Below are 10,957 nucleotides of genomic sequence, written 5' to 3' on the forward strand. Positions count from 1 at the left end.
TAATAGCCCCTTACTAGAAATGGTTAAGGACAGGCATGTGGAATTACTGTCTAAATTGACATGCATAGGATTGCTCGGTGGATTTTTTTTTCCTGTCTCAGGTCTTAAGAAAATAACAAACTTAGATCACTCTGTTCAGTCCACAGAGTAACACTATTCAGAAAGTAATTGTCATGAGCACTGATGGTGAGCAGGAGGGGGCCCCTATCCAGGGGGGAAAACGCATGCGTAGTAGCGAGAATTGGAGCTGTCATTCAGAGAGACACAGAACAGACCCGCCTTGACTTTTGGGGTTTATCTGTATGGGTTTTCTCACGCTTCTTCAGTTTGTTAGGATTTTATGTCTACTGTAGCAGTAATAAAACACTAGAGACCTATTCCTCGTCTCGGCGTGGTTCCTGCTTGTTAGGACAGTAATGTTTCATTCTTTGTTGTTTTTATAATAAATAACAGCCATTTTAAGAGGCCTTAAAAGTGGCATTTCCAACTTTTAAAAAATCTAAGTATTACTAATATTCCAATCTCCAGTCCCCAATGTGATGGCAAGCCATTAATTCTAGGAGTGATGCTTCAACCCATCTGAAAGGCACAAGATTGCAGAAGGCTATGGTATTCTGTCCCCCTTCTCTATAGAACACAGTTCCATGTTAGAGATCACCTGAGAAGCTTCCCTTCTCAAAGGCTTCTGTTCCAAAGTAAATGTAACTACATTATTAAGGATGCACAGACACAAATATATACAGCTGAATCCAAATCAGAGTTTTATAACTCTAGCAAACAGGCTTAAGACACATTTCAGAATTGCTGAAATGTTGCTTTTATTCACTTGCTTAGGTGGGGTGGGAGCCAAGCTTCATCTCCTTTTTGTGCCTCCAAAACCTAAGAAATAGGGATGGAGAAAGAGAAAAAAAGTTGTCATTAATCAATAGCTAATTCTAAAATAACCTATGAAAGAATGAAATAGTAGATAAATATATTCAGCTCTATGAGCTAGTTTACAACAATATTTAATCGAGGAAGAGCCACAGCAAATCAGGCAGCTCCTCCATTTCCCTACGGTAGGGGCTGACAACCTGTTTAGGCACTACGTAATGTAAAGTGATTCTGCAAGGTGGCACAAGTGCTCAACACCCCCCCCCCAATTAAAAATGACTGAAATATGAGATTGCTAAATCTTGCAAGATTTCAGCACTCTATCCCCAAGTCTTTGAAGGTCTCAAGGGAGAATATTTGTGAGAATTCATCCACTGGGGTGGGGGAGTGATTTCTTGCTGGAAGTACTTGAGATGTGGTGAGTGCATTACTAATCCCTCCATTATACTATGCCTATGAAGAGAACAGAAGATTCCACAGCAGTTTTAGAACAAGATATACAGTAGCTTATCAGATCATCAGACCCTAACCCTGTTTAGCATTAGTGGAAAGATATCTGTGTTTTAATGTTATTACCTAGGAAATGGCTCACTGATTAAAATCAAATGTCTTGCACTATAGTTTATATAATAATGCAATCCTACATACCTCTACTCAAACTTAGTTTCACAGATTCCAGGGAGACTTATTTGCAGATAGAGGAGAATATGACTGCTGTCTCAGGGATAGAGACACAGTATATCAGCCCCTGCCAAGGATATAATCAGCATCCACACCAGCTTGCCAGCTCCCTGCACTTCACGTTCCCACTACCTGAATTCTTGAGTGTCAGTTTGACTGTAACTCCAGGTGGAAGAATTCCATCAGGAAGATAGCTATCCGCCACTACTTGTTCCTGAATGGGGAGATGCGCTCAAATCTGAAATCTCAATGGGGCACAATATGAAATCCCCCTACTCCAGGCATAAGCTTTAAGTGAATGGTTCCAGGATTACCAGACCCAAGCTGTCAAGAGTAAGGATGGCGAGCAGGGGGCTCCCATCCAGACTGTTAAGCGCATGCGTAGCACTGAGGAATTAGGTAGCCATTCAAAGAGACACAGACCAGGACCGCCTTAACCTTTGGGGTTTTTATGGCTGGGTTTTTCCCACGCTTCTTCAGTTTGTTAGGATTCCTGTTATGTACAAGCAATAAAACATTAGAGACCAGTTCCTTGTCTCAGTGTGTTTCCTGGCAGTTAGGACACAAGCATTTGTTTATTTACCAAATTTATAGGCTGCCCCAATCTGTGTGATTCTGGGTGGTTTACAAGATACAACAGTAAGAATTATAAAAACACAGAATATATAATCCACAAGAAAAGGCTAGAGAAAAGAAACTATCAAATAACTGAAACATCCCACAAGGGTTCTAACATATATTCTAGCCCAGGGCTTGGAGACAGAACCAGGTTTTAAGGGCTTGTGGAAACACTGCCAGTGGGGGCCAAACAAAACTTGTGTGGGTGGAGTAGGTGGTGATACATTACAAACCCAAACCTGGAGTAATCAAAAAAATATTTTTATTTCAATAAAAGCGAAAGAAAGGAAGAAAGGAAGGAAGGAAGGAAGGAAGGAAGGAAAGAAAGAAAGAAAGAAAGAAAGAAAGAAAGAAAGAAAGAAAGAAAGAAAGAAAGAAAGAAGGGAGGGAGGGAGGGAGGGAGGGAGGGAGGGAGATTTAACTGCAGCAAATTACACAAGGCTGAGATCTACATTCCAAAACTAGTATTCAGTAATCTGTAAATAGTTTAACCGAACAAGAAAAATAGAGGATTGAAACAGATACAAAATCAGAGAAATTGAGCAAACTGCACTGAACAGAAATAAAAACAAATCCTCATATGACTAAACTTTGCCTGCCAACTTTACAATACTAGTTTGGACTCTCCCAGAGTTTTCTAAGTTTAGGCCTGAATCCTGAAACCCTGTTGCATAAAATCTCTTTTCTTAAGGTATCTGTTTCTCTGAGAACAAAATAAATTCCTAACTTCCTCTGCCCTTGAATCTCACCCTCTTCTTCATTCTCACTGAAAAAGACAGTGACAGAGAATACTTAAAGATCTCTCAGCTAGCTGGAAGAGCACACAAAATTAGGACCCTCCAGTTTTGAATTGTTTATAGGCGACTGAAAATGGTTAAGTCCCACTAATACTGTACACTCCAAGTGATCTAAAATTTTGCACTGGAAAACTTGAGTACTCTAGACTGGATTCTATGTTCAAGATCCAACCACAAGAATCAAGTTCCAAGCAGTCATTGCTTGTTGGAGATGAATACCTACTGAACCAAGTTCCATACTCTAAAGCAGGGGTTCCTAAACTTTTTGCCATCACACCTCGCTTTGTGTAATCTTAATGTACACACCTCCCCTAAAAATCCGAACACCAAAATGAACACAAACGAACAATGAAAACAATACAATGAAACTTTGGGAAAGGTGGATTTATTCTAACAATGTCCAACTAAAAGGTTCTTCACACCTCCCCCAGACTCTGTCTGGACTTCCCCAAGGGAGGTACACTGCACAGTTTGGGAAACCCTGCTCTAAAGGATGATTTGTAAATATATGCAAATCTGCTTCTGAGATGTTAGATATCAAAGATGCAGTACAATCAGTTTAATTCAGAATTTTTGCTGCTGTTAGACTACTGGAAGTTAGAAATTTTCAGTGATCTACTTAAAATCACCCAGAGGTCTATTAATAGATCCTGATCTCCCTTCTACACATCTCTTTTGAAACATCTTTAACAATTCAACCAAAATCAAAAAATTTAGCAGCAAAACAAAAACAGGCTGTAGTAACGGCAGAGTTTCATCAGAAGGAAGTTACTGTTCAACTGATTTTCTTTTGGGTAAATAAATATAGGATAGGTTTTTGAAACTGATATTGTGCTCCAGCTGTACTCCAAACATCTATAGAACAGGAATGATTTATTTATTTGTATAGCGAAGTACTAAATCATGTACAATTTCAAAACAAAGAGAAGATTTACAAACCAGATGTAGATCCCCTACCACAATGAGAACTAGGTATAAGTCTGATTAAAAGCAGTGGGAAAAGTTACTATCATTAATCCAAATCAAACTGATTTCAAAAGGACTTTTTTTATTGGAAAGTTGCTGCTATCAGGCACCCTAATGTTAGCCTGAACAATCAAGGAGAACATGGCTTATAACTTACCAGAGGTGGGTCTTGTTTCTGAACTATAAGATGTTTTACAGCTATTTGAAGTGCCAAATGAATCGGCAAATGGAGGTGGAGCAGCTGGACCAGCCCATGTGCTGTAATAAGGAGAATACCTATGATGTGAAGGTGACCTGGAAGAAATTAATTTAAACTATTCTGTTGATCATTTTTAGTGTTTTCGCATGTGTACACATTTAAAATTTTAACAGATGGATAATCTAGAAAGGAAATAGAAGACCATTTAAGGCAAAGTTGCTTATTAGCAATGAGCAAGTAATCATAGGGCAAGTATGTAAAGAATCTGGATATATTCAATTATTCCAGTAAACTGAGAATATCTCTTCAGCAATTTTATAGTTCTATTTCAAAAGGAGTATTTCCAAGAGACATACTGATTTACCATTAAGGTATTAGGAAAAACTATAACAATATTTCAAATTTAGAAAAACAATGAATGTGCTTAGAACTACATCCAAAACTCATACAAATTCAGTACAAAAGTCATACAAGCTGCATAATATATGCAAGAAGCTAAAAAAAACTGTTTTAAAAAAGCTCACTAAAAATAAAGCTCTCCAAAAAAATACAATAAAAATTCAGTGATTCTGGAGGAATATACAGAAGAATTCTCAGGTGAAAAACGGGGGGATTTAGAAATGGAATACTTTGAAAGTAAGTAATAAAAACAAAATTCAATGTGGAAAAGAAATAGTTAAGAGGAAAAACATGATCATATTTGTATACAGAAATTTGGGAGAAGGAAAAAGTACAATACAAAGAAGTGAAGTTATATTTAACAGCATGAAAATAACCAACCTGAGCCTTTAATTCTTATATTTATTAAAATACTGACACTCGTTTCCATTACAACTATTGTCATTAAAGCAAAGATAAAGACAAACAAGACTTTAGAAAAACTTTGAAGAACAGATACTATTGAAGTAGTCACCTTAAAACTGTCACCTATTTATACCTTTATTCTCTGGAAACTGCAGCTTGTATTTTTAAGACTCTTGCAGGAGTTTCTTCACTAATGATGCAACAATAAGCAATACATGGCATAACTGAAAGAGCATTGAATGAGTCAATGACAGCCATGATCTGTATTTTACAAAGATCAATCCATTTACAGATGGTGGGTTCTGAATTCTGCGTACTCTGACAACCTACTTCTCCAATGTTGCTCAGCTGTTCTAGAAAAATCCCTAGAGATACCTACCAATTGGACAACTATTACAAATTTTTAAGGATGGGCCCAAAAATTCTTATCCTAACTAAGGGTGGTGCAGACAGCTAAGCCACCAGCCTATCTTTGTATCTGGCTCTACCCATCAATGCTGCCTGCGTTATAGAAGAGTGGGATTTTATTCTTTATTTTTTATTTCTATTTATACTATTTTTAGTGTATTTTATTTTTTGTATTATTGTGATGGTTTTAATCACTTGCTGTAAACCGCCCAGAGGCCTCCGACAGGAGGAGATGGGCGGGGATAAATTAGATAGATAGATAAATAAATAAATAATTATTTCTCAAAATATTCATAATCTATTCTTATTTGAAAAATCAACATGTAAGCAAAAGTATTCCATATTTACAATTGACAGTATTACTAGTAGCGAACAAAAAATATTTTCCCTTAGGAGAATCAATTCCCCTTTCTGTCAGTCAGGATTGTTGCAAGAAAAAACAAGATTACCTTCGATTGCCAATCAAGTATCCAAGAAGTCCCCCAGCACCTAATCCAGTCCAGAAACCTGGCCCTGAATTGGAATCATAGTTGGACCCACCAGCAGCTCCTTAATTTAAATAAAATTGTATAAATTTAGATCAAATAACTTTTGCTCTTTTATAATTTTTAAAAATTATATGTACGTAGGCTGATTGCCTCAGCAGATAACTGAAGAGTCTGACATGCTCTCCAAAGATTTAAATTAAACATTGCTGCGTAACTCTATGGAATGACTAATATTACTGGAGAAACAGACAATGAGCTATCACTTTTTATCCCCTTATTTTCTAAAGGGGCTGGTATAATATTTCCTAGATTTTAGACTAAAGGGTCAACTTAGAAACCGAAGGAGCCCTCATTTAAATGGCCCCTGGAATTTTTGCAGGCTATACACAAGAGCATGAGCTAGACCTGGCACAAAATTCTACAGAGCAATTCAGTGACTCCATTAACAATAATGAACCTCCTAAAGTTTGATGACATATCAATGTGAGTAAAAAATAAATATTTAAATGTTTTTGTTGTGACATAAAAGTTTACCTGTGAAATTTGATTTCAATCCTGGTGGAGGTGGTACTTGATAATCTCGACTATTTGTTTTAAATCCTGGCGGAGGTGGGCTTTGATAACTTTGCCCATAAGCTCCTGAATGTACATCATCATTAGGGAAATTATGTTGTCGGTTATCACAGAGGAATAGCTTATAGATGCCAAAAACAAAGACAACAAATACTATTATCAGGATCACTCCAAAGCCTGAACCAAATGAATCATGAGAAGTTGTAGAATAGTAGGTCCCAGCAAAGGTGCTAGCTTTTTGCTGCCCTTCCTTAGTTAACTCTAATGTGTACTCCAAGCCACATGATCCTTTTAAAATGAAAGGGTCATCTGGGTAATCGTAGCCTTCACAGGTTACTTCAATTTTTCCAAAGCGGTATGAAGTATCCAAATGTGCTTTACACTCCCACTGAAAATAAAAGAGAATTTATTATTTTTTTCTACAATAAAATATATATAAAATTGAACACTGACTTAAAATTGATATATTATTTTTAGTAATTTTATTAAAATATAATTTTTTCCCAAAAAGTTATAATTAAAGCCTCACAAGTAACCTTTAAAACTTAATAGAGCTTGAAAGACAGCACATGGAAACACTGCCAGACAAGAATGCTGACAAAACCTATTTTTTAAAAGCTGTTTTGAGGGAATATGGATTTACTTTAAAATTTTCTCCTGTTGGCAATGTGATTGGTGCTTCAGGTTGCTGCCCCAACTGTTTATTATTTTTAACTCCTTGCATCTCCCTGGAGTCAGAGAGTTTTCCCTCCATATCTATGATCACTCTTCTCCCCTCAAAACCCAGCTATTTAGTCAATTTGTATTTATACAAAAACATTCCAGAAGATAACACATTTTCCTTCACACAAGGAAACATACCTGCACATCATAGCCATCCCAGCCTTTGTTGTAACACTGAACAACCTCAGGGGTAGATGCCGTGCATCCAGCTGAGCCTCCGGTACACTGCAACTGGGGCACTGGAGATGTCCTCCGATAATTTGTGTATCTGCCCTGGTAGAGTGTCAGGGCTTGGACTTCCCGTAATAGGATTCTCTCTGAAAGAATGTAAGTTATATAATAGATTTAGGAACACTATGGAAGATAATGAACACATATTTTAGGATTTTTGTGAATTTATTAATGGCCAACAAAGAAGTTCTCAGAATAATTCCTGTTAAGTTGTATGATATTATGATTCCTTATACAGTAGTAATCCCAGAAGCCATTTTAACAATAATATATCTGATAAAAAAGTTAACATCTATGCTCTGTAATTAATTCTGCTTTATTGGTTCACCAAATATCCCATGTAATCAAATATTCAAACAGAAGTTTTCAGAAGTTCACAAGCAATGCATAGCCAAGCCCACATAATTCACATCTTTTGTAACCTGCCATAACCCATTGATTCTGGGCAGTGCACAACAGAGTAAAAAAAAAAGCATCAGTTAATCAAAATCCCCTGCGATGGTGACCTGAAACATTTAATCCTGGTTAAAAACAGGTTGCAGAGGTGTTGTTTATGGATTAACTTGACATGTGAACCCAGCCAGTGTGTCTTCGAAGAAATCTGCTGCATTCGGTTGCTAATGTCAATAACTACAAATGGCTTCTAAAATGTCTTCGTAAACAGGCCGATGCCCATTTGTTCATAGCATTTCCACATAAAAAGCTCCTCGGGGACCAGAAAATAACCCTTCCTCCCCAGAAAGCTGCTGTTTCAGGGGCGAAAAACCGTCTGAACCAGCCACGAGCGTCAAGCCACTGACGCTGATACGAACGACCCCTCCCCGACCCTCGTGAATCGAGAGGCAGCCTTCCGAAAGAGGTTCGCCCGCTGAGCCCATTCCTGGCCTGGCCTTACCCTGCTGCTCCCAGCCCAGCGCTAAATGAGTTCCCGTCAGCACCACCAACAGCGGCAAGAGCAGCTGCCCCAGCGACGCCTCCATTTTAGCACTTCCACTGAGAAGCGAAGCGCCACCACCCGAGCATTCTCCGCCTATGGCGACAGCCCCGCGACTCCGCCCTCGGCGACACTGATTGGTTCTCCAGATTGCCTTTCCAGGGTGAGAGACCGTTTCGTCAGCTAGCGATAAGGCCCGACAGCGCCATCTCAGAGGGAGGCGGGTTCAGTGCGCGCAGAGCTACAGAGCGGAAGGAACATCCTATCAGGTCAATGGAATTGTAGGAAAGCCTCGCTCTAGACCAGCCATCCTATTGGGTCATAGGTGAGCTGCACGACTGTTGGCATAACAACAGAGTCTATGTACGACCAGAACAACCAACAGAACTGGTTATGGATGTTTATCATCCATTTGTCTTCTTCGGGTGATTGACCGGGAGCAAAGAATGACTTAACTTCAAAGCTGTGTTGCACTTCTGAAAACAAGTTCATTGTTCTGTAGAGTAACTTGAGAGAACTTGTGTTCTCTGAACACAAACAAGAAAATATATTGCAGCCTTTTAAATTACAAATGCAGGAGCTTTAATTAGCCTAGTGAGTAAAGTGTATGATTTCGAGAGAGGTCGCGATGTTAAGATTGTTAGGGAAAATCGGTCTTATACTTATTAACAGCTGCTTGATTACAGTTTGTTAAATGAACAAAAGCCATTTATTTCGAATTGCTTTCGATTGAGTAATAGATTACTTCTGAGTACAAGGACATTACATTTTAAAAGCATAATCCTTATTTATTTATATTACAATCTTGATTTATTTATTTATCTGTTCAATCGTATCCGATTCTCAGATACTGCCTGGACAAGTCCCTGCAGTTTTCTTGACCACAATCTTTATAACCCACCCCAATTCCAACAGAGTCTGACCAGGGTACAAAAAAAGTGCAAAAGACAAAAACCAAAGTTCAATATAAACAGCTAATTTAATATTTATTTTATTTTATATCCCACCTTTATTATTTTTATAAATAAGGCAATGAACATACCAAATACTCCTTCCTCCTCCTATTTTCCCCACAACAATAACCCTGTGAGGTGAGTTGGGCAGAGAGAGTGACTGGCCTAAGGTCACCCAGCCGGTTTTCATACCTAAGGCTGGACTAGAACTTTCAGTCTCCCGGTTTCTAGCCTGGAACCTTAACATCATAGTTGCCCTTAGAATTAAGCATAGGAGTAGATGGGATCAGATTATTGCTGTTATCAGTCTGAGCTATGCATATTCACTTGAAAGTACTGTAAGCTTTTTTGGATTTCTGAGAAAATAAAGATAGGGCTGTGAAAATTGGGATAATTGCTAGATGGAAGCAAACAAGTTAGGATTTTCTGAATTTCTGTGCTGACATCTAGTGGTTATCTGGATTTTTGTACCCCAGACTTGGTAGCTCTAGTAAAGATTTTGAAACTTTCTATCCTAAGGACTGCGCTTACCTAAAAAGGTTGGATGAGTTTGCAAAATAGCATTTTACTCAAGTTTTGTTGCTTGTTTTGTCATCTGAAGCTGAAATGGACGCTATCTGGAGTAAAATGACAGTTATCCAGGCTTTCTAGTTTTGTGTCATGCAAACTCTGCTACTATGACTTGCTATCAAATGAAAATGTAATTGTAAACAGTAGAAAAAAATCAATTGACATAAGAGGGAATTGATTAAAAAAACAAGATGTAATGATGTATAGCCTTCCAACTTACTCCAACTTACTTGTTTAAAAGATCATTTTTCAATACATGTGTAGCTTTATGACTTAATAGAAGTTATAAAGCTGGGTTTGAAGCTCTTAAAAATAAATAAATAGCTACACCTTCGCTGTTTATTTCACTCTAAATTATTAGTTATACCATTTACATGCATTCATATGTTCTCTCTTACACAGTTAGAATTTGGGATTATCCTTAGAAACTAAATGAAGACAAATTTAACACTGATAAAAGGATATAAAAGGAAATACTTCTTTATATAACAGAGTTAAATAATGGGATTTGCTGCCATCAATTGTGGCGACCACCACCAATTTGGATGGATTTCAAAGAGGACTGAACATATTAATGAAGGACTGTAATATTTAATTTTTACCCCAACTTTATTTTAATCAACTCAAGGCACAGCATACATCCCTAATGCTCCTGCCTTCTGTGTTCTGCACAACCACCACCACCCTGTGAGGTGGGTTGAGCTGAGAGACAGAGATTGCCCCAAATACAGTATATAGCTATGAAGATTGGTTATTAATATGCCAGCTACTTGGGAGCAACCATAAAAGACAATTATTACTTGTGAGCTTCCTGAATACATCTGGCCAAGCTTTGTGTGACACAGAATGGTAGAGTAGATGGGCTATTGGTTCTTATATATATATTTTTTTACAAACTATATTTTAGTCACAATGATTTTACTATTTCAAATAGTTCATTTCTATAGCATTCCTTACAAATGTTGATAACGATTTCTCAACACAAACCCTAATATTTTGATTGCAGCTATTTCTGAACACACAACACCTAGATAATTTATAAAAAATATTTATGAAAATTATTTCTGTATATCTGTGTAGCTACTCCCCAAATTGTGTGGTTTGCTAGAGCAATTAGAATCAGGGTTAAAGGAGAATAA

At 37.6% G+C, this 10,957-nt stretch overlaps 1 protein-coding gene across 1 annotated transcript; it reads right to left on the reverse strand.

Annotated features, from left to right (window-relative positions):
• Positions 1-738: 738 nt before the first annotated feature.
• On the reverse strand, positions 739-8,417 carry SARAF (store-operated calcium entry associated regulatory factor). Its single transcript, XM_063294733.1, has 6 exons — positions 8,257-8,417; positions 7,269-7,447; positions 6,369-6,795; positions 5,796-5,895; positions 4,093-4,229; positions 739-879 (listed from the first exon to the last, which is right to left on the reverse strand). The coding sequence occupies exons 1-6, from the start codon at positions 8,339-8,341 to the stop codon at positions 854-856; spliced, it is 954 nt and encodes a 317-aa protein (XP_063150803.1). The 5' UTR covers positions 8,342-8,417; the 3' UTR covers positions 739-853.
• Positions 8,418-10,957: the final 2,540 nt, after the last annotated feature.

Source organism: Candoia aspera, chromosome 2, assembly GCF_035149785.1.
Source record: "Candoia aspera isolate rCanAsp1 chromosome 2, rCanAsp1.hap2, whole genome shotgun sequence".
NCBI lineage: Eukaryota > Metazoa > Chordata > Lepidosauria > Squamata > Boidae > Candoia > Candoia aspera.